The sequence below is a fragment of the Clinocottus analis genome, unplaced genomic scaffold (genome assembly GCF_023055335.1).
Source record: "Clinocottus analis isolate CAN_PGR_092001 unplaced genomic scaffold, fCliAna1.0.p SCAF_1, whole genome shotgun sequence".
Classification (NCBI taxonomy): domain Eukaryota; kingdom Metazoa; phylum Chordata; class Actinopteri; order Perciformes; family Cottidae; genus Clinocottus; species Clinocottus analis.
In genome coordinates this window covers 12,018,109-12,042,309 of record NW_027175820.1, presented here as the reverse complement: position 1 = coordinate 12,042,309, position 24,201 = coordinate 12,018,109, and the positions used below count along the sequence as shown (strand labels likewise).

Sequence of the window (24,201 nt, the reverse complement as noted above, 5' to 3'; positions counted from 1 at the left end):
AGAGGACGGTGTTTTCCAAGAGGTTGACACTCTTCCGCGTTAAGTCGCAAAAGAAGGGGGATGTGGCTCGTTTTTTGGTTAGTTAGTTGTTAGTATTGAGGGAGCTGTCTTTTAGTTTGTTTGTTTAAAAACGCATTCGACTACCTTCACACAAAACATGTAAAAAAGAAAAGAAAAAACGTATTGTATTGGCCCCGGGGTTTTCTTAACGCATGCGCAGCTTAGAATTTACTAAAAATCACTGTTTCAAATCGCTTACCACAGCACAGCGATGCGGGCAAATATTGACCTGGGCGGCAAATTAACACGACTTTTACAAGCAACATATGTCTGAAATGTATATAAATCTACACTTTTAACTGTAAAAAAAAGTCATGTTGTTTAATGGGTTTGATTTCAACTAAGCATCGTAGTCATAGGACTAGTTAGCCGCTTTGTTATTACTGAAGTCTACACAGTGAATATGACGTTTACATTTTTACGTGTAGTTTCAAGTGTTTGTCTTTATTCACACTAATTTAATATGACTTGTATCTCCCCTTTTAAAACATGAAATTGTGTTTTTATGTAACACTTACATTTCAAATACATATTCTGTGAGAATAGAGTTGTTGACATAAAAAGGGTGGTCGGACTTGATTTTCGAGTTTGGGTTGTTTTGACAAATGTGGGTTCCTATTAGTTGTGTCGTTTGCGTCAACCAGTATCATTTTAACGAAATCTCCGTACTTTACTGATTAACATCTTGACTTACTACAATCTTTTTTTTGACGTGTACTGGGCGTGGATCCGCGTCACCTCATGAAATGTGCAGATGAAAGTATGCGTATACTATACTGTCATCTGTCAGAAAGAAAAGAAAAAAAAGCGGAAAAGCGAAAGCTATGACAACAATCTATTAAGTCAGAGATCAAGTTCGTGAGAAAAGCACTTCCTCGTCCAGTCACAGGGACTTCTCACTTTCACACAGACTGCTGACCTCAGGGCTCCAGGTTATTTGGCAGATATCTCCTGTCTGGAAATAGACATAGCACTTTCGTGTCATTGGTATGTCAATTGCATCGGAATTTACCATCGTTATTTTGGAGTGTAGTATTGATTACATCATAGAGCACATTTCTATTGATGAGGGTGAATTTGATGCAGGGTTACACCTCTACACCGAGAAGACAACAACATGACTCACATATGGACTAATTTACTGTTCAACCCTCTAAAGGGAACTGAAGGGAAGATGATGGCGAGGAGTGTCACGAAAGCATATGCAGTAAGTTGACTGTTTCAGTGCTAATTCCCTCTGCACAGCACAAGCATGTGTAGGTTTTGACATTTTCATCCACCAGGAATTTGTCTTGATATTTTTGTGCAGGAATTTGCAAATATCTGGGTTTATTTATTGAAAATAACTGTAGTGTTTAAAAAGAAGATGATGGAATGTGTAAAACACTGAATGTCAATAATATGGACATAAACACTCTCAAACACAGTCAGCACTCTAACTATGATTGTTAAATCTGAACTCAAATGTGCTTGAGGAGCCAAAGCTATTAAAAACATAATTGTCTAAATACTCTTTCCTGCATTGTCGCTTGAATATGACCAGATTCTATCTTGCAGAGGCTCCAAAGTGCAACACGTATAGATATAATCAAACACTAAGATTTTCCAAATGTAAGTAATAGTTATTGTGGCCATAAAAATGCCTGGGTTGAGAATATAATTTAATAAAAAAGCTGTATGTACTAGAATAGAACCCCCCTATTTTATGGACAAAATGGTACATCCCAGTCTCTCCTTCTCTCCCTCTCTATTTCTCCTCCCCCCTGCTTTCAGTGTCCTCCATCTCTCTTCCTCTCATTTTCTCATTCTAAGGACATTCTCACTTCCAGAGACTGTTGCAGTTCCTCCTCCATCTGTTATTCTTGTAATCTTTACAGAGCTGCTGGAGAGGTATGTAATGTCCTTATTCTCTCTTATCACAACAGTGCAGGATTTAATTGGAGGCATTTTTGTAAAGACGTTTCCAGCCTGCATTCTGTAAAGTGTGAGCTAATATGATGTGTTCATTCGATTAGAGTAGTGTATAGTGTTCTTAATTTCCTTCCTCTCGTTTGCATGTTACTGATTTCCTCGCAAGCATGATGGTCCTTATTTCCTTCCTCCATCTTGTCCTCCAGTTATAGCACATATAATTTGTGCAGTTTTACACAGAGAAGTGGGAGCAAGATAGGAAAACAGAATAAATGCACATGTTTAGTGCATCTAGATTTGGTTCATGTTGGGGGTCAAAGAAATAGAAACTCAGTCCCAGACTTTGAATAATCTCTGCAGCTGTAGTTCCATCTTCAGCCATTACAAAACCGATAGATTTTCCAATGAAAAAGCATTATACAGGAAGCTGCTTTGACATCATTTGCTCAAGAGAAGATTATGGCACAGCTGCTTGGACTAAAATAAACTATTCCCTGTCCTTTGAGCATCAGCGTGTTCTCATCAATGTCATATTTTTCCAAGGTCACAGATAAGGCCCCACCGCCTCATGACTGCTTGGCCGCTTACAGTGAATACATAGATGTTAAAGGCCTCTTTCGTATGCCAGTGTGTCAACATTCAGCCGAGCAGATAAAACGCTGTCTGAGCCTAATTTAGAGGGACAATCTGGCTGTGTCTGTTTGCAGTGTCTCTTCTGCAAAGCAGCACAGAGCTGACCTAATAAAGACTCCTCCTGACCAGACCACACCTCTGTCGATGGAAGCCAAGGCCAAGTCCGGGGCCCCGATACCCAAGGCGGCACCTAAAGCAGAAAAGAAGGAGCCGGCAGCCCCACGTAAGGCTGACCCTGCCCCTGCAGCCCCTGCAGCCCCTGCAGCCTCTGCAGCCCCTGCAGCCCCTGAGCCGGAGCATCCTCCTCCCCAGGATGGGGTAGCAGAAGCTGAAGCAGCAGCAGCAAGTGAGGAGGCTGCAACCTCCTGCACGGACTCTTTGGAACACCTGAAACCCTTTCTCATTGGTGGTGCCGTTATTGCTACAGGAGCCATCTTGCTGGGAGTCTTGCTACTGGCTAGGAGAAATTAAGACCAAATCATTCTCTCAAAATATAGTATGTATTGAGTTTTGAGTAAGAGTTGTCTTGCTGGGTGGTTTACAGACTATTATGGTACAGATGGGGGCTGGGGAGCCACTGTGCATCCTATGTTTTTTTTAGCCTGCTATCACTTAGTGAATCCAACCATTCAAGTTTCGATAAAGGCTGTATATGGAGCATACTTACACATAATACCTGCATGAAGTTGCTTCAATACATCTGAACTGTATAAAACCATTTATTTAAAAAAGTCACACTAGAACTTCACTTAAAGCCTAAACTCTCTAAAGGTAGTGACTTCAACTGCTTTATCTTGTGTAATCCTGTTTGCACAAATAAACAAAAGCTTGCAATATACGTACATTCTTCCTCTGGAAATCAGCCAGGTTCACTTTGATAAAAGATAATAATTCATGAAGTTAAAACATGTGTTAAAAACTGGCCATTAGAGTGGTGATTTATTTCACTTTTAAATAAAGATAATTGAAAGAGTAGATCTGAAAACAGAAGGGAATAGGCTTTGTGAAAATGTGCACATATATACACACACACACACACACACACACACACACATATATATATATACATATATATATATATATATATATATATATATATATATATATATATATATATATATATATATATATATATATATATATATAGTAAAATTGAGACCAGCATAGGTCTATTTAAATTTTTAAAAAGTTGAAAAACATGGAGTAGTTTACGAATAGGATGTAGCAAGAGATAAACCATGTACAGTATGTGTCAGATAATTATATAGTAAAGTTACCTCTTGATGTAGAAAAAGAAAGACTTTTATTTTCTTGTCAAATGATCTCACAAATCAATAACCTTTTATGTCTCACACAACATTCACAGTCGTGCTGGCTCAATCGTACAGTAGATAGCTGTAGGAGGCTGAACAGCCATTAGTGTTGCATTATTAGGTTTAAAGCCTGATACCAAAACATTGGAATTGTTTATGTCTTCACTCTGCGCTCCTTAAGTGGCTGTCGGAAAAGAAAATGTCCAACCCTCATTCATAACCATGTACAACGTTAATGTAAAGAGAGCTGTCTAGATTGTGAATACAATGGAAGGGGTCTGTAGATGAACTGTTGTAAAGTATTACAAAAAAAGTCATACTTCTGTTGCAGCAAGCTCCCACCTGTACAGCTGTCACAATCGTGTCCACTCACAGTAAAGCTCATGGGGCCTGTCCCTGTTGCATAAGTAGATGGCAGAAAACACTTCTATTATTTGATTTTCCCTGTATGGGCACTTAAGTGGGCATTTTACAACACTGGCTGGCCAAAAATATTGTAAGAAACATATCTCATTCACCACAGTCAATACCCCAAACACATCAAAAAAGATGGTATGCCAACCCCAAAACAAGCTTCACATTACATTGTACAAGGCAGTGTACCAAAAGAAAACCTATTTTCATAATTTCAACAGCGTATAAATGCAATAATTCAGATAGAACTCCTCATTTAGCACATGTGCTGTTGCAAGTTAAATTACATAAATGATAATGTAACAATTTTGTTGGTGATGATGATGTATGAAGTTAGTTATGGCAATGAAGGCAATGTTACAAATGATGATGGTGGCAATGATTATGTTTTTCAGGGTGACTGTGATGATGATAACAATGGTTATGATATATTTTTGATATATTTCTAACATATTTTCCTTATGCACACTCCCCCCTGCCCCCAAACTCCTAAATGTATAAAAGAAGAGGTCGTAATCTAATCTTTATTAAAGACAGTAAACCAGCCCATTTGAATATTTCTTCATTTACAATCATTTAGAATTAGGGATCATATACTTATTGATAGGGCTTCAGCTTGATGAGTTTTGTGTTTCAAATTTCATGGTACTGTAGCCCTCGGGAAATTCTACAAGCAAATTTGACAACAGCAGCTAACCTGAAAAATAGGCACTGTCAAATGCAATATTTCATGTTTATGAACATTGAAACAACATAATTTGGCTACTTATTTCCAGTATGTACAACTGTATTTAGTTTTCTTTCACACCAACGTTCAAGGTTCAATTGCTAAATGTCTTTTATCAGCAGTCAGTACACATCTTTAACCACTCTTTAATCTCAGGGATACCTGGTAAAATATCTGTGTTGTAATGTTGTGGTTATTTTTTTAACTCTCTTTTATCAATCTCTAGACTTGGCTACCATAATCCATTATGCACTGTACCTGCACACCCACAGATGTGGGCTATGCTGGGAGTAGGGCCAAAATATAGAGGCATAGACTTGGCACAAAAGGTACAACAAAACTCAGCAGAAAAAGATGCAATTATAAAGCATCTTTATATGCTCAGCTAAAATTATTAAACACCTCACCGTACAGGATGGTTTGTTTTTGGGCGTGTCATTCTACACATTTACACAGTGACAGCTTTTGAAATTTACAGTTCCTCATTTTATTAGGTATCCCTAAAGTAGATACAAGTAATCCAGTATAATATAACAACATTGCAACAGAATCCTGCCATATTATAGGCATTGCATGTTTGTTAATGTAATTCATGTTTTTGATCAAACTGTTTGATTGTTGTTGAATCAACTTTATGATTGAATCACGTTTAGAGAAGAGTGTGTGGTGCTGTGGAAATGTTTAAAGAAAAAGTGGGCTCCGTATTTATACGATTGAGTTTGTACGGTTTGATTATCAGTCGCCATATAGTAAGTTAAGCTTTTATTTTGAAGGACCGGAAATGTTACTTCTGTTGCGTCTTGAGAGAACGAGGGAAGCGACAGTCCCGTTTACTACTCAGACAAACATCGCATTTACGCTTTAGTTAAAATTGATTTCTGACGGTGAGTACATACAATTTGACATTTTGTATATATTTACTTTTTGACTTGTAAATGACCAACAATATGTGAATCCGTGGCAACGTGTTATTGTCGGCTGACGTTAGCTAACAGTTAGCTGTTGTGCTAATCGCGTGGCTACAACTTCATACCACATGATGACATTAATTACATCTTCATTCACCAACTGACTCCGGTAAATACAGCGTTGAGATAAACACTTCTCAGTAGACAAACTACTACGTTAATATTACAATAAAAACACGTCCATTACAGCTCAACTGTTGAGCTGAAAATGTAGCGTCAATTAAACATCGGAGATGTCGCGCTAATAACGTTATGAGGAAGCCCTAACGCTACTTGTATGACAAGACATGGTTTCAGGAATAGCTCCTGGTAAATTGGCGCCAAGTAGCTCATTTTTAACGTTATTTATCTTGCTATACATCATGTTTCACTCGGATATGGTTGTTAACAGGGTGGTGATTATCTGTCCTCAGGTGTCTCACGATGATAATTCCCGTCCGGTGCTTCACGTGCGGGAAGATTGTGGGTAACAAGTGGGAGGCATACCTTGGCCTACTTCAAGCAGAGTACACTGAGGGGTGAGACTGTTTATCGTCGCACTATTGTTTAAGCTTCACGTGTCGCAAGCAGTGACGTTCCTAGCAATATATTAGTTAAATCGTGTCAAAAAGTCTAATTCAATAGTACATGTACCATTTGCACGGCAGCAAACGCAGGGGAAGTACAACAAACGCATTGAAAACTTTCAGCCGGTTTATCTGTTGTGTTCATTTCCTATCTACATTCAGACTTATGATGCAATGGATCATTGTAATGATCGGAGTCTATTTACAATGCTGTCCTCTTGACTATTTTCTGCTGTGAACGTTTTTCATTTAGTGATCTGCGTGCCATGTGTGACACTACCTGTAACACATGCATTAGGACTAACATTACCTCCTCTGTCCCTCCTCAGTGACGCCCTTGATGCCCTGGGCCTGAAGAGATACTGTTGTCGGCGGATGCTCCTTTCTCATGTGGATCTTATTGAAAAATTGTTGAATTACGCTCCTTTGGAAAAGTGATTGTTACTGGCTAGCTGGAATAAGAACATGGACTTTAGGGTTTGTGGGATGGACAGATTGAATGTCCATGCCACAGCCCTGTTAAAATATGTGACAAATGCCAACTTAAAAGGGAGGCTTTGGGAACATTAATTTGTGCACCTATTTGATTTGTTATTTTTCTAAATAAAAGGTGATACACTACATTGTTACCAGTATTACTGTTTTAACAAGTTACTACAATCTTCCTTCGAGAACTATATGGTGAAAGGCGCTCACACGTGTGCTGTGTCAGTGCCAGTCATTTCTGTCCCTTTTTCAAAATACTCAGAACAGACGTTCGAAAGACTGTTTTGCAGATGAATCGCTTAGATTATACAATACAGGTGTCAAAGATACAGCAATAGTATTCAGTTACATAAGTCAGCAAATAAAACAATCATATTTTCAGGGAATGTGTTTTTAATCTATAGATTTAATACAAAAGAAAATGATAACAGTACACTGTAATTTATAAGTTATTAAGAGGTGTTCCTGCACATGCAAGCATTGGAATCTGGTGTCCCAGCAGCAAATCTACAATTACATTTTTTTTAAACAGGTAAAAGTCCCAGTATGTACAGGCAACAAGTTTAAAAAAAAAAAAAAAAAAAAAAAAATCTTCAGTCTCACCTTGGACCTCCTCAAGATTTTTATGCAACAGCCGAAACAAAAAAAATCTTGCCTTCCCTCTTAAACACCATCAGCCTGGAAAAAAAAACAAGGCATCATTTTCAGTCACATTTACATGGATCTATGGACTGTAAGAGCCCCAGCATGTGTGTTAAGTTTCTTACAACTACAGTACTAATTTGTGCTAGCATCTTATTCCATTTCTTGGGAATCAAACTAAAGAACGTCACAAACCTTGTTATTGAGTGAAAATATTTCTTACATATACCAATCTGCATATGCGAGTCATAGTCATGCTTAGTCTATTCGTTGACTAAAATTGTGATGATTATACTATTACTAGTCTGATGTAATAGGTTGCACACTTTTTACCTTCACTTCATGAACTGTGAAATGGTTTTCAGGGGCGTTGAAATAGCACAAGGAAGCCAAGGTGTGTAGTTTTTTTAATGGTCTATCTAATACAGCCTAAAACATAACAAATAATCTAGAAATCTTCACACTTATCCTATACAAATAAATACGGCTGTTCTAGAGAAATTAATGCTTAAAACCTCTCTTTTGAACTGCAACGTTTCTTTGGCCAGATATGAGATGATCTTGGCATCCATAAAGAAGTTGAGCAGAGAAAAATAATGGGCATGTGATTTTATATGTTCAATGTTTATAAAATTGATAAATTTAAAAGTGGTTAAAATATATTGTGATTAAATAAAATAGTAATTTTCTAATGATTTCAAAACAACCCGATTTCATTACATTTCATATCATGTTTGTTGAAGCTTTTTACAAATATATACGTTTTTAAATCAGGTAGTCTCATTGAGATCAATACTGTTTTGCATGAGAGACCCAAGTAAGTAGTAGGCATTTATAAACCAAAATGATAGGTGTATGTAACACTGTCAGCTGTAAGACCATGATTGAAGAAAAGAACGTTGAGCATGGTGACCTTTGCAGAAATACTAAATCTGTAGGGAGGAGAGCTCAATAACGGTTATTACTATATAGTATGATAATTCTGCATTACTAGGGACACTGAGCAAGCCAGCTAAATGACATGAAAATCCCTCACCTTTAGGCAAAATTTGCCGTTTTAAAACCAAAATAGGTGACCGACGTGAATTGTGTAGATTCGCTGAGTTTTTTTTTTAGGAGTGGGGCGGGGGGGTATATTCAGTGAACTGCGAACAGATGCGCGTGCCAGAAGGTAGTGCGAGTGCATGGTAATATAATATTTTATGGTATATCTTATGAGAGAAACTCACCAACACTGTATGAATCTGTGATATTAAACTCCTTATATTTAGACATTCTACTCTGTTGTCTTGATGTACTTCAAAACACAGAAGCTCAATATTCTAAAATATACTAAGAAACCCAACAGTGGAACTAATAATAAAACAGTCTCCAAATAATAAAAAGGTCTGTTTGATGAAAAAGTACAAGAATATCAACTAAAGGAAGGCTTACCGAGTTATCGGTATCGGTCTCTGTAATCTCTGTGCCTTTCCCGTTCTCGGGAGCGTTCCTTGTCCCTTTCCCCGCTCCGGGAGCGTTGTCTGTGTCTTCGAGACATTCCTGCACCTTCCCAACCAGAAGAATCTTCTCGGTCACGCTCTCTGTCGCGCTCTCTGTCGCGTTCTCTGTCACGGTCTCTGTCGCGCTCTCTGTCACGACCCCTGTCCCGGTCTCTTTCTTCTTCCCCAGAACGACTGCTACTCCTGCAGAGAAATGTGTACTTGTGACCGACTGATCCTCAGCTTAGGTTTCTGTACGGACAACAGGAAGTCTGAGAGTGCAGATACATTGTTACACAAACCTGTACCCATAGTTGCCCTGGATAGAGACGAGACAGTCCTTGAGTGAGGTGACCAGGGCTTGGCAACGTTCATCTGCAAACACTCTAGACTGCTTAATGATGGCAATGGCAGTTAATAGAGTCTCCATGGCAACCCGCAAGTCTCCTGAATTAGAAATTGGAAAAGTGAGATATTAGAGACAGTAAGGTAGTAAAGCACTTCAACATTCTTTGGGTTAGGTTTACTAAAAAAGTTTTTTAAAAAAAGGATGACATTTCCACTAATGCTTCTCTGTGAAAGGCATTCGAAAATATGATTGAAGTACAAAAAAGAACAAAAACAAAGACAGAGAGCTTGGCTTTGAGCTCCACTGAATATCAACTTTACAATAAGAGAACTTAAGTTATTTTTCCACCAGAACAAATAAGTTACTTCACAGAATCTGATCAGGTGTACATACCGGCTGTTGCTCCAGACACTGCTTTGCTGATGGCACTGCTGGCAACGGCTTTATTTCTGTTCATCAGCTCCTCAAAATCTCTATCTGTATTTCGAGGTGTTTGTCTGAAAAATTAAAAGATTGTGGACAGAATTATTAACCATCAACGCAAGTTATTACAACAATGACTTTGCCATGAAATTTATTTTGATCACTATGACAAAAGATGTATGTTTTATTATCAGCATATGTTACATATATTTTTTGTATTCCTCTGTGTACCTTGGTCTTTTGCTACATAAAGATTCACTTTCCAGAACAATATTATCATTGTATCTCATGGTGAAACCAAAACATATAACCTTTTATAGTTTGCAATCACTTTAAATATAAAACAGTGTATGCTCTTACTTTTGTTGGCTGTAAGCTTGGCTGCTGTTCCCATCGTGTGGTGGGGGAAAGAATGCCGGATTTACATGCAGACTGGGAGGTGGTTGGCTGGGAACATGGATTTGATGAGGAGGGAACAAAGGGGGTGGCATGGGTGGAGGGAGGTTTGGCGGCATATGCGGGAAAGGAGGCGGTGGATGACTAAGAAAAGGACTGGGTAATGAGGGAAACCTGTTTACAAGTGGATGTGATGGGAAATGTGGAGGCAATGGGGGATGACTGGGCTCCTGTGATAATAATGAGGGAATCTTATCCGAAGAATCGGACTCCTTCGAATCTTTGGAACTAATACGCAGGGGTATACCTGCAGAGAAAACAAAGTTTTTGTGAGAAATGACAGCAATGCTGACATTTTGCAATATACTATCTATTTGATACTGTTTTTAAGATTTGTTGTGATCTTACGTTTATTTGCTACGTCCTCAAACGCACCAAGGTTCTGGCGAGTTGCAAAGCGACAGTCTACCTTATCCCCATTAAGCTCACAATGGGGTATTTTTTCCAGTAATATTTTTAATGACTCTTCTGAGGTTACCATCACTTCTGCAAAGCTGTGGAAACACAAAAGAAAAAACAACAACACATGTATAGCTACAAACACCAAGTCAAAAATATTCACATCTTTTATAAATTGAAAAGCACATGCTTCCTTTCTTGGAAAACAAATATTTAAAAAATAAAATGGATTCACAGGAAATGCTTTCATTATAAACCTTAGATCTGCAAGCACTCACCCTCTTGACTGGCCATTAAGTTTGTTTTCAGCAAATTTAATCTCTTTGATGTCGTTCACACCCAACGTTTGAGCCATGCACATGATGTCCTTATCAGATGTCCACTGGAGAAAGTAGCAGTTTTGGAAAATTGAGGGTGAGAAAATGACAGGATAGATAAGATACTTGTGATTTGATTAGGGAAGTTATTTCTCTGTTCATTTTCATGTATTCATTGTTCTGCAAACCCTTGTTGACAAAACAGACATGGTATCAAACAATACAAATGTAATTCATATCAACACAGAGAGGTTGTTACTCACCCAGGGGAAATTTCCAATATATAAAGACAGTTTCCTCAGAGAGTATCTTCCTTGTTGGCTTTTCACAGTTGTTGATTTAGCCTCATCTTTAGGTAGCTTTTTGTTAGGAGGAGTCACATTTGCAGTGACTTTCTTGTCCCGATCGACTGAGCCAGTTAGAACAGCATCAAAAAGTTCATTTGCTTCCGCAAGTCTGTCCAAATCCTGTGTGAGATAGGGGGGGAAATCAACAATATTACCATTATATTCTGTTAACCCCAATCTTCAATATAAAGAGCATAAATTAACTACACACTGCCTGAAGGAATATTATTTCTCAGGCTCTCCAGCAGCTGCAGGAAATGTGGCGAAACATGGGATACGACAGGGATTTGTGCATAATCGCTCTGAAATGTTACTTGATTCAGTGCATTTTCCACTCTGGGGAATAAAACACAAGACAAAGCATCACAACTCCAAATGGAGACTCTTCTAAGAAGATATACCTAATTGTAATACCCGATGCTGTAAATGCTTGAGTAATAAAAAGTGAAACGTAAGATAGCTACAACCATACTCTCCACAAAAAGAGTTAATCTCTGACGTTTAACATTATACTGATCAGTTTAGTCAAATACAACAATAAATGTAAACTTCAGCAAGGTGCAGACAACTTTACATTTAATGCTGCACTCCTATGTAATTGCTTCTATAAAAACTAAAACAACATAGGTTACAATCAGACTCACCTCGTCGTTTTGATTCAGGTCACTGTAAAGATCTCCGAGGTCCGGCTTGGAGCTACTTGGTCCAGCTGCAGGTCTAGCAGCCATCCCGCGGGCCTAAGATTATCAAATTGATAAAACTGCAGCTCGTCCGGTATGTTTAGTTTGTTCTTAGCGTAGTTCACACATGCACACGTAGCAAATTATCCGCGCACACCAACAACAGGTGCACTGACAATATTCAGGATTTATTACTAACGTGTCGCCTTGTTGCTAACGTGAACCAGCCCGAGTCCGCACAAAATGATAAACTTACGTTAACGTCAGTTGAAATAAAATATGATAAACCGAGAATACGACACGCGACCATTAGTCAATAAATATTATTTTTAATGATCCCTTTCAAAATACATGCACGGTCTTTTATGTATGATTTCATATAGTTAGACAGTTTCTGACTACTGGAGGCTCGCTCTCTTATCAGCTAATAATGCTAATGCTAATTTTCCTGTACGTGAGCATTTAAGTGCGTCGGGAATATGTCCCCGGTTAGCAACATAAAACAACATATGGTTCCGATTGCACGTCTCTGTGTCATTTCGTTGATTGTTAAAAAATATACTAAATACACACACACTACGCAACAAAGCTTAAATGTACCACACTGGGGCCACTTGTGTTTTCATATGGCTAAATATTACGTGTCACCTTGGCACGACGACGTCAGGTGTACGCTGCATCCGGTCCCCACTTGACAGTTGTCCGTGAAAACCTGCTTGTGTAATTGTACTGTTTTGTCTTTGGCATTCAGACATCTGCAACGTTTTCACGGCGGAGAAGCACTTCACCTAGAAGTCTCTCAACGTAACAAGAAATACGGTTACAATGATATCTTCTATTTTTGCTAAAAGGGTGAGTTTTCTAATACACGTTACATTTACTTGTGTATTAAGGTTTTTTTGCTGTGTGAAGTTGAATAACTATCGTAACGTTAGATTGTTGACTTCAGTCTTTTAGCTGGAGGGCAGTTGTACAATCCCGGGGTAAACAGCTGTACAGGGCTGCGTGGGATGTTGTGTAACTTCCCTCTGCTTTGCTCTCTTCTTCGGTGTAACAATATTGATTTTACGATTAGGCTAACTCAACCTCAGGTTATTTATCTAATAGAAGCCACCTATTATTGAATGGAAGACGTCGAGAGTTACAGTTTCTTTTTTAATCTTACTTATGAATATGTTTACATTGATGCAAACGCATTTTTTCATACCATAAACTCCTTTTCTTGAAATTGCTTTATTCCACTGTATTTTTGCATAATAATCCAATACAAAAAAATGTTGTTTAAAAAACACATTCCTCACACAGCAAAAACAACGCGCAAAGTAATAAGTGTGAAGGCAGAAATGACCAAAAACACCTCAAAAGAGAGGTAATAGGGAGATTATACCAAAATAGCAGAGTACATGGCTAGATAAATACACACACACACACACACACACACACACACACATATATATATATATATATATATATATATATATATATATATATATATATATATATATATATATATATATATAAAGAATAAGCCTACATACCATCATTTGGTCTCAATGTGACTCCCATTTTCCTCTCATGAAATCTACATAAAGCTCCATTGAGACATGCAACTCATTACATAAAGATGAGAGCAAGGGCAATGAAGGGAGATGTGTCAGCTCAACAACATTACTGCCCATTTCAAAACATGTTGAACTGATTACACAGTGAATGGTTTGACCCATCATATGAATTTGACGGAACCATTCATTACAATGTACTCATACTTATTCAAACCTGTCTATTTGTTACATGTCAGCTGGTGACAGGTATGTGCCAGGCAGCATGGAGACCAGCAGTCACAGGGCTGGTACCATCTCGGTGTTATCGTGGAGATACGCCAGATGACACAAGGGGAGACCTGATTGAGATCCCTCTGCCCCCTTGGGATGAGAGGCCCGGCGAGCCTATTGACATCAAGAAGCGACGCCTGCTGTATGAGAGTCGCAAGAGGGGAATGTTGGAGAACTGCATTCTGCTCAGGTGGTTAAACTTAACTGTTTCTCTATTATTTGCCTGCCATCTGGTATATTATAGGTGTGTTTCAAATTTAATGTGTACCCTTTGTCCCACTTTGTAATTTAAGTTCACAGTGTAGAATAGGTTGAGGAGGGTAAGAAGTAAGGGTACAACAATACAATAGGATAGAGCAGGGTAACAAGTACAAGAATAAGCATGATGATAATCATGCTTAGTGATCATAAAGCCTGATTTTCCTGACAAAAAAAACATCCCACAAGTCATTGTGAGCAAGAGCAGTCCATTCATGACTGACTCAGATAATTACCAGCATCCATGACTTTCCATTTTTTAAATTAATTCACTACCTTTCTTCCAGCCTTTTTGCAAAGCGATACCTGAACACAATGAACGAGAACCAGCTGCTGCAGTATGACAGGCTGATTAATGAACCAAGTAATGACTGGGACATCTACTACTGGGCAACAGGTGAGATAATGGCTTATAGTTTCCTCTCAGAGGTTTGACAATGCCTCTCATTCAGGACAGTAGAGCAAATGCATGAGAATCATTAGATGGAAAGCTGGCAACAGATTTCAAACACTAAATGGAACTTGGATGTACTTCAGCTTCTCTGCGCAATACACATTCGTATTTAATTGTCAAAAACATTTTAGCGTTGAAAAATTAATGTTCATACAAATTGCAATAACAACTAGAGACCATCTTGCGATGGGATCCCACTAGCCATGATGACACAAAGTCAGGCCAGGGGCTTCCTGTCACCCTACTTCAGATTACACCCATCTTCGAACATTCATTCATTTTGATTTTGATTATCACTGTGACTGCATTTTGCAGTCACAGTGATAAACGTTGCGGGGGACAAATGCTGTCCACAGACAGACAGAAAAATAAACATTTGGCAAAGTGCTCAAAACCACTCCTGTGTTAGTTCTTCTAAATTGGGGGTCTCCAGGGCCACCATGATGACACGCATACACAGACTCACAAGGTGAAAACAAAATCCAGCGTTGCCGTCTCTGCTGCTCAATATTTACTGTCACTTGGGGTTTTGTGTTAACAGCGACAAAGACATCTGACTTCATTTAAATTCAGTCTTTAACACAAAGAAATTTGTTAAACTCCAGTGAGTGATAAAAAGCTGTTTAAAAAAAACTGGTAATCATTCAAATCTGATGATGCAGAAATAATTAAACCACTGCTCCGCTTACAATCGAACATCAGTTCTGTTGCTTATTTTTCACCGCTCCTTTTGGCTCGGACTTCATTCTAGGAGCTCATCCACTGTCCCGGTATAGCCAACCACTCTATTTATGAGATTTTCTCTCATTTGATTCAATTATGCGTCTGTTTTGTTGTGCATAACAGCCAAACGACATACCAGTAATCGGTGCGAGAAAAAGAGTCAACAAGTCCAATTTGCAACACCGCGCTGGAAAACCAAACAAAAACTGGTGCAGGCCGGCTGACTTCACTGAAGACGATTATGCATGGATCATTTTATATTTTTTCAATAAGTAGCTAAAATATTTGTTTATTTTGAATAAATCAACAGAACATTTTGACCACTGAGAATCTGGGAATGAGCCCTGTACGAGTCATTAAAATGACCAGAAGAGACATTAGAATCAAGAATCCCATTTCTTCTGCAAAGCCATTGTTGTTACTTGTGAGAAGAATCATAATTGTGCTTTGCGTTACTGTACTACAACATGAAACAAATGCAAACATTCAGGAGGATTTCATCATCTTGAATCAGCAGGTCAGCCTCTCAGTTTTATGTTCTCAGCTGGTCCTAAAATCGTGATGTCAGAAGGGCTGCCCTCGGTGTTCTTTGTTCCTCAGTCATCTGTCATAGGTCAAACTGTTCTCTTTGTGTTTACAGAAGCTCAGCCCACCCCTGACGTTTACCAAGGAGAGATCATGGATATGCTGAAGGAGTTCACAAAGAACCGCAACCAGGAACAGAGATTAGATGCACCCAACTTGGAGTACCTGGAAAAGGAAAGCCAGTGAGCTCCATGGCCTTTTGGACCTTCTCAGAGACTAATTTTGGCTGCGACACATGGTGAAATATTAGTGTCATAACCCACAAGAAAATAATCTTCAGATTTAGCTGTGTTTTTTCAGTTATTCAGAATGAACAAAATATTGTGGCATGGAAAATATTTAGAACGCTTTACTCTCCAGTACTATTTACCTTTCTATGAAATATTCTCACCATAAAAGCCTCCATTGTCTGTTTCCTGGGCCAACTCCAGTCAGTCCTTAAAGGGGGAAGAAGATTCATGGAAGCTGAGGGAAGTTGGACTGAGCGAAGATTGATGCAAAGCAAATATTAGCAAGGTGCTCTGAATATTTTAAATGAAGTGTATTGTGAATTTCTGATTCAAGACTGTACATTAAAACTGATGCATGTATGAGGTGCATACTGAGTAAGTCAGCTTTGATAGATGGATACAAGCTGGCAATCTGTTTTTTTAACAGACCGATGAACAGAAGCACATTACTCACACATTAATGTGGCTTGTTGAATTGTCATGTTTGTGTTCAATAATTGTACTGTGCCTATCACAGACATTATGGGTTATTTAATAAATGGTGATGCTTTACTGCCTTCCTCTCCCATTACTATGTTCACATTCCAGGGGGTTAAGTAACATACTGATGGTATGAGTGGTATTTGTTGCATAATGAAGGTTGCCTGCAGTGTCAGTACGTGGACACAAGATGGAAGCAGATCACCTTGCTTTCAGTGAGGGTCAAACTGAAACACCTGCTGATCTTGCTGTCGTTGTGGCAAATGGGTCACCTGCGAAACGCACAACTCACACACTTCATTATTCCTGCAGGCTGCAATGTGAAAAAATCCGTACATAGTTACCATATTTGGAGGAATCCTTCGAGCCAATAGATGATATAAACGGGGGTGCAATCTGCCTGAAAAACATTAAAAAAAAATAACCCTACTGTTGCTAACCTACTGGATTTAGAGGATACAAATAATGATAGCTTTTTATGAAGCAAAGCATGAGTGAAAATTTCTGTCAAGCCGAGTTTCCAATTAAAGCACATATAGTTTTGCTTAAAGCCATATGAACAACAAGGTTAAAATTCTCTCCACCACTGGATCAGTGTGTGTTGGCTGTGGGGGAAATTTCTTGCCCGGCTGTGTGTCATGTCGGTTCAGTGGAACCTTGTACTGAGAGCAGAAGGGAAATGCCCTCTGGCCACGAGATGTGCACAGAATCTCAAAACTGATGACAAGCCTGCTTGTGTACGCCCAGAGAATCATAATGTGCACATGATCCACTACCGAGGTGTTACACAAACAAGGCAATCATACAGCTGTGAGACAAATGTTGATGTCCATTTTCTTTTTCATCTCTTCTAAAGGAAAAATATGTCAAGTAAGCATCCCGACCTTCAATGTTTATGTTCTTAGCTTGTCTTAAAATAGACTCAGGTGATGTCAGAGGGGTTCCCCCCCGGTGTGCTCTTTGCTCTTCTGCCATCTGCTTCATATATTGTAATAAGCGGTGGAGAGGACATTTACTCAAGTGCAATTTTCTGTGATTGTATTTCCATTTCGGTGACTTTTTATCTGTACTACTGTACATTTCCGAGAAAAATATTGTACTTTTTAGCCCGTAACATATTTTGACAACTGTAGTTACTAGCTTTTCCTTTTTTTGATACAAGGTATATGATACACCAATAAAATACAATGTAAGATCAAAGGTAAAAGTAATATTTCAATAAAAAGAGCAAAGATTAGGATTTAAAAGATGAAGATTAGAAAAAGTTACTGCTGACACATTGATGCGTTCATTTTATATAGTTTGTATACAATATCTAATACATAATAAGGCTTTTTGGAGGGGAATTGATAAATAATTTTGATAATTTAAAATGTGATTGACCAGTTTGAATGCAAAGCGGTCACCTAATTGTGTCTGTGTGAATGTCCTCCACACACTACTATTCATTCGGCAGTAGCTAATGCTAAAGCTAATTCTAAAGTAGCTAATTCTAAAGCTCACAATGTCCTGCTTTCCAGAAAAAAAGGCTGGCACCTGTGGATCCCACATGCAGGGCCGCACAAATAATGTCTTTATTGCTCTGAGTGTATGCTCATTTGTTGCCCACGCACACCCACTGTGCCTATCTGTAGCCATGCGCTCCCGTCATCCTCCACTCCTGCTTCCTGTGTCGTGACAGCGCTCTGTTTCATCCTCAGCCCTGCCGTCTCCCTCTGCTCCCCTGGAATTTCACTTCACTTCATCTGATGTTCTCTTCTTTCCACCTCCAGCATCTCCAGCCTTCATCCTGTCTTCCCGTGTCTGCTGGAGAGTTATGAGGAGTGCAAACAGAAAAGGCTCTCACTGGTAAGAGTTACTACATCTGCCAGGTTTAACTTTGGGGATAGTGGTGGAAGATGGGCTGGAAAATCCACATGCACACAGTTTTTCTTTGAGATGTTATCTTGTGTTGAAGAAGGAGTGACATGTAGTGTGTAGGAGGCATAGCATGTAATTTCCTTAATTCTAGACATCAGCACCAATTCTAAAGATCCATGTTAATTTCCCTTAACATCTAGGCCTGAACTTGAAGAGAGGAGGAAATAGAGAGCAAATGTGTGTTTTCTGCTGTAATAGCTGTAGCTGCATCACTTGAACCATGTATTTGCTATAAAACTTCAACAAAAGGAAGTTGAAAATACCAATACTCAGACTAAACTGAGACAGTTGGCAGCACATCTCTGTGAAATTAATTACTTTGATAAAAACTGCACTTAAAGTCTTCCAGTTTATACTCAGATCTTTATGGTTTTGGAATAATCGGTCTGATGTTGTAAGGCGAGTTGCACCAATCGCTGGAAAGTAATTACATTTACTCAAGAACAGTTTTACGTCACGCTGCTACAACTGAAGATACTTGTTACTTTTCAGATAAGGATTTTACATAAAAAATAGCATCGTTAGCTTATAAAATAAAATGCATCGTTGAAATTAAATCACAGGTTTTTTGAGACTCCTTTTGAGTTGATACGTCTACTTTTCTTGAGTATGATTTTGATTTCAGAACTTTTGCTTGTAATTGTATATTTGTTTTATATTAACACACGCTAATTTTTGGTAAGTAAAGAATCGTATTACTTCTTCCACCTACGCCCTTCACCTGAACCTACTACACAGAATAAACATTTTTATTGAAATACAACAGAAATAATAAAAACAAGCTTCTGAAAAACTCATAACAAAACCAGAAGTATCTTTGTTTTATATACACATCTATATTTTTATATACACTGTACAGATTTCAAAAAAATAAATGGTTGATATTTAACATTGTGCACACCACAGATGTGTAACTACAAAGAGAAAAGGGAGCGAAGGAGGGGGCCGAGTGATTCCAAGGACAGACAGATATCAACAACCCCAATAAATACTGATGATTTTTTTTCTTCTTTTTTTTCATACAGGACACTTCACAATCATTTGTACAGTATATAAATTAAAATGTTGCTGGTTAACCTCTCTTTGTCTCAAGCAGTCCCCCAAGATAATGCCCTAAACCATATTAGGCCAGTGAAGAGTGTAGACATCCAAAATCTAGCTTGTTTTCATAAAACTAAAGTATACCAAAGACTGACTATTATTTAACCAATATTGAGGTTGCATTGATTAAAGTGACTTTCACTAAGCCTTTGGAATGTAATGCTTCGTCAGCAGCACTGACAATGCCTTGTTTCTCAAACAGACAGATGACAGTGTTCCTGCTTCTTTTAGGATGCTCTGATGCTTTGCTCTGACCTGAGACGTAGCTAACAGTGATGCAAAGAGGTGATGATTATCTCCTATCTCACCTTTTTCTCCCCCCCCCCCCCTCACACTCCTGACACTTGGAGGGGTGGAGCACATATGGTGAGGAGCAAGGCGTGGCAGGCTTTATAAGGCACACACAGAACACTTTGTGCCAGAAAGCATGTGTGCACAACAGGGGTGTTTTGGGGGGAACGTCAGCTGTAATAGTGCCACCCTTCATTTCTTGGATCAGAATAATAGATAGAACAAAATGTTGGTAGCTGCTTCTGTCTAAACTAAACATTATTAATGGTGGTGAAAGAAAACAGGTTATATCTATTGTAAAGCTGGTTTGTGACATTTTTCCTTTTTCACCCTATGTACAGATTTGCCTCCCTCCCAAACCAAAGTCCCATTAAACCACACACCAGGAAAATAACCCTGCTATAAAGAGAGGTTTGTTCCAGCATCGTCAACAAGTGCAGTGAATCTTAAAGAAGTGACAACTTTAAAAAAACAAACGTATATCTTTGTACATCTGGTTTGTTTCATACAGAATAAAAACAGTAAACAATGTTGTTCTGTATTAACCTGGCAAAATAGAACTCAGTGCAGATATATATATATACACACACACACAGACGGACTCACAGTAAACAAAATCACACAAACTAAAGTTCAAATATCAACACTCACACACATACACACAACAGTGGAATGTAAAAAGACTTGTTTTCCTCCCTCGTTTGTTTTATAAATGTCTCTATGGGACTCAGGGGAGGTCACATTCAGGCAGTGAAAGCAAACAACTGGAAGACTGACTTGATATTGATAAAACAATCTGGTCTAATATTGTACTTAGACTCATAGTTCTTTGTAAAAATGAAGAAAAACAATGTCAATAGTGTTCTGTAATTCCAGCTTAAATGCACAGAATGTGTTTTTGAATTAATTATTTTTTAATATCCAATTTCAACCAAATATTCCACATGAACATATTCAACACATTACCATATGTTACCCTAACAAAGTAATTTATTGCCTGCATACATACATTGTCAGTTCACACAAATCATAAAATATTGAGTGTATCAAAACTAAAAGGCCAATTTCCAGCTTTGTCCTTTGGACTCACAGCCTTCTTCAGTGGAGTTTTCTCGTTCAAATCCAAAATCTTGCAATGGAAGAATTAGAAACTCTTCAACACCTGGTTTGCACAAAGTGGCGTTGCATCAAAAGCAACTAGCGGTGTGACGCCGGGCTGCCCTTGCTTCCAATGATTTTCGCTTGGTCTTCCTCACGATGTTTTGGTGCTCTCACCGATGTCTTAGTTTTAGTGTGTATTGGTTCAATGCCACTGTGTGCAAGTGGGCTGAGCTGTCTCTACCACCACCACCAGGCGATCCTGGACTCAACTGAGTAAACTCAGTCTGCTGAGGAAAACTCTGAGATGTGATTAAAAAACATGAGCAGCACCAGCATGGAGTTTGTCTTCAAATAATTGATGGATAGATGTTGTTTTCGCAGGCAGATTCACAAAACCATTCATTTCGGGTTTTGTGGATTATCCGATTAACCAGAACATTGTTTCTGGAAAGGAAAGCTGGTACAGCTATGGAATTTTTGAAAAGCCATTTCAAATGTTGTAATGAAATCCTACTTTACTTCTTCCTCTTTGAGGTGGCAGCAGGGATTTCACGGGTTCAAACCACAGCATATACATCTGAAACCATCCGCTTGGCTTAATACTACGAGAGGTACGTTAGAAAAGACTGTACATGTGTTTGTGTTTTGGGTGGACTGATCTATGTGACCTCCCCATGCCTTTGCTAACTTCAACACCACAAATTCTAACAATACCATATTTTCGTCATCGTTATCAAGGGATATTTTCAACAACATCTTAATTTAGCTGTTGAAGTCCAAAATACTCCATCATTCACACACACACACACACGCACGCACGCACGCACGCACGCACGCACGCACGCACGCACGCACGCACGCACGCACGCACGCACGCACGCACGCACGCACGTTAACCCACACTTCCACACTTATGGAAGCTGGCTTTTTGCTTATTTTTAGTGTCTGGAAGAACAGGTTGATTCTCTAAGTTCTTTGGAAAAAACAAAACACAACATTAATCACTTGACTCTTTTTTTTCCCCTGTCCATCGGGATTTCTTTTCCAAAGAAAAAGTTTTTTTTTTTTTGGGAAACTTGCCCTATTGGACCAGCGATAAATGTTCATATTATTTTTTTTGTTGAAGAACTTCATTTGGGGTTACAGCACATCACCCACAGCACGCACATACAACGAAGGGTTCCCGCCAAGGGAGAATGCCAGAGAAAGAGTGAAAAAGATCAAACATGAGTCCAATTCTAGTCCATTTTCATTTTAAATATAGCCCATCCCTTTTCCTTTGCCTGTGTTGGTTTTCCTGGTTTTTCAAGCATTTCAAGGGTATGGAGGACTCGTGACAGTAAGAAGACTCAAACAAAGGGCAGAGGAGCAGAGACACTGCGATGTGGTAAATGAGTTGCACAACTTACGTACATGTTTGAATGAAGCCTGTTTTGCCGCCACAGAGGATGGTCTGAATATTAGTTTGATCCATCATTTTTGGTGAGTAGTTTGTATTCATGGGTGGCAAGAGGCTGCACTGATGTTAAACATCGGGAGTGGTCGACATGGAGGAAAGACTGAGGAGTGAAAAAAAAATCTAATGGAAAGCGGTCACAAGGAGGAGGTGAGAGAAGACATCAAATACATTTTTAAGTTCAGACAGATGAGCCAAAGGGTCAGATGGGAATCGAAACTTAACATGGGTCAAATTTAGGGATGCTGTCACGAGGACTGAGGATATCAGAGGATATCAAAGAAGCCTGAGAACAAAGAGATGACATACATTGCCTGCAGCCCAAGACTGCAGTTAGAGGGATATGTACTGAGGGCAGGGGTTGAGAGGCTTATGCTGAATTCTGAGGGGGAAAACTCTGCAGGCAGGTTGGTTGCTGGGTCCCTCAGGCCTTAAGAGCATGCCACTGGGACACAGGATTACGGGGACGACCCATCATGTCTTTCCAGTGTTTTACCTCTGCAGGGCCGCTTTTCCATGAAAGGTAAATCTGTGAGAAAGAGAGAGTCAATGTAACCCAAGTACATACAGTTGATTGATGTTATTTGTAAAAAGCCACCTTCTCCAAAAAATACAGGGAAATATTCAGTAAAAAAAAACATCGCTGTGAGTCTTAAGTCTAGCCCTGCTTTCACCACTAAGCCTGCCACTCTAATCGGAATTTAACTCAAATCCTGGGCAGGAAAAAAAGCCATTACAGGAAGAGATTTCACTTTCTAAAATACTCTGAGAAAGGCTAATTCTGCTGCTAATGGAGATCAAAGGCTGAGTCTTTAAGTAATTCTCATGTAGAAAGAAACTCCTGATCTGTACATGCCGCAGGAAATACTGTTCGAGCTGTCATTGTCCTCCGACTAGTTGTACGTTCTTTATGAGTGTGGTTATAATAGGCAACATATTATTACGGCTGTGTGTAGGCAGATAATATATGTTGTTAGGACGGCAATTACTGGAGATGTGTGTGAATGACAGAGAGCACAGTGGCTCCTCCATGCTGTACACAGCTCAAAGATGATTATTTTTACAGCATCTGAAAGAACGAGGATTTGACTGGAGCTTTGGGTTATTTCCAATAATTTCAACATAGATGATACATTTAGGATTTGTGTTCGTGCTCATTCTCCAGTTGAGTTGACTACTGATTTGAATGAGTGTGTGTCATTTCTGAAGATGTTTCCTAAAAAAACCAATGTCTTTTGGGAATAATTATAGCTGAATAGAGTGTTACATTGGTACACTTTCAATGAATTCATCCCAACTAATTGTTGATCAAGCATAGTATAGTCAGTTAGTGAACAGCAGGTCAGCTAAATTTGGAAAAATGTCTACCAGCAACCATGCAGTTGAGCATATATGAAGGATTACGTTTCCTATGATTAATGAGTAATTTATTCATTTTTAATTGAAGCAGTTCTTTGTATGAAAATCTTTCGGAAAGCAAATAACTAACTGACCACAACCAGCTAAACAATCAATGTTCTCCATAAATTAGCACAAGGGAACAATGTTTTAGTAAATAACAAACCCTTTCGAGCCAAGGAAAATACAGCAACACACAT

The 24,201-nt window shown here is 38.8% G+C and overlaps 5 protein-coding genes across 8 annotated transcripts in view; 3 read left to right on the top strand and 2 right to left on the bottom strand.

Annotated features, from left to right (window-relative positions):
• The first annotated feature begins 64 nt into the window (after positions 1–64).
• Positions 65–3,652, top strand: LOC137802530 (cell cycle exit and neuronal differentiation protein 1-like). 2 transcript variants are annotated; one of them, XM_068600888.1, is made up of 3 exons: positions 65–1,267; positions 1,834–1,950; positions 2,734–3,652. In XM_068600888.1, exons 1-3 carry the CDS (start codon positions 1,178–1,180, stop codon positions 3,073–3,075), a joined length of 549 nt encoding a protein of 182 aa, XP_068456989.1. In that variant the 5' UTR covers positions 65–1,177; the 3' UTR covers positions 3,076–3,652. The 2 variants fall into 2 exon arrangements, with proteins under 2 accessions (XP_068456989.1, XP_068457769.1); XM_068601668.1 differs by having other exon boundaries at positions 428–1,267; positions 2,679–3,652.
• A 2,165-nt stretch (positions 3,653–5,817) lies between these two features.
• On the top strand, positions 5,818–7,213 carry polr2l (RNA polymerase II, I and III subunit L). Its single transcript, XM_068597876.1, has 3 exons — positions 5,818–5,942; positions 6,440–6,544; positions 6,922–7,213. Exons 2-3 carry the CDS (start codon positions 6,450–6,452, stop codon positions 7,028–7,030), a joined length of 204 nt encoding a protein of 67 aa, XP_068453977.1. The 5' UTR covers positions 5,818–5,942; positions 6,440–6,449; the 3' UTR covers positions 7,031–7,213.
• A 246-nt stretch (positions 7,214–7,459) lies between these two features.
• Positions 7,460–12,616, bottom strand: LOC137798535 (cleavage and polyadenylation specificity factor subunit 7-like). Its single transcript, XM_068595811.1, has 9 exons — positions 12,137–12,616; positions 11,409–11,612; positions 11,107–11,210; positions 10,778–10,923; positions 10,334–10,676; positions 9,944–10,047; positions 9,504–9,648; positions 9,155–9,405; positions 7,460–7,756 (listed from the first exon to the last, which is right to left on the bottom strand). Exons 1-8 carry the CDS (start codon positions 12,218–12,220, stop codon positions 9,159–9,161), a joined length of 1,377 nt encoding a protein of 458 aa, XP_068451912.1. The 5' UTR covers positions 12,221–12,616; the 3' UTR covers positions 7,460–7,756; positions 9,155–9,158.
• sdhaf2 (succinate dehydrogenase complex assembly factor 2) lies at positions 12,225–16,806 on the top strand. The gene is made up of 5 exons (XM_068596698.1): positions 12,225–12,266; positions 12,924–13,024; positions 13,971–14,194; positions 14,550–14,659; positions 16,080–16,806. Exons 2-5 carry the CDS (start codon positions 12,998–13,000, stop codon positions 16,208–16,210), a joined length of 492 nt encoding a protein of 163 aa, XP_068452799.1. The 5' UTR covers positions 12,225–12,266; positions 12,924–12,997; the 3' UTR covers positions 16,211–16,806.
• A 2,658-nt stretch (positions 16,807–19,464) lies between these two features.
• The window catches only part of syt7b (synaptotagmin VIIb), an 85,462-nt gene continuing 80,725 nt past the window's right edge, over positions 19,465–24,201 (bottom strand). For all 3 annotated transcript variants that reach the window (XM_068594044.1, XM_068593314.1, XM_068594867.1), the window contains one exon: positions 19,465–23,132. In XM_068594044.1, coding sequence (XP_068450145.1) covers positions 23,028–23,132 — 105 coding nt within the window. In that variant the 3' untranslated portion in view covers positions 19,465–23,027. The remainder of the gene's footprint in view (positions 23,133–24,201) is intronic.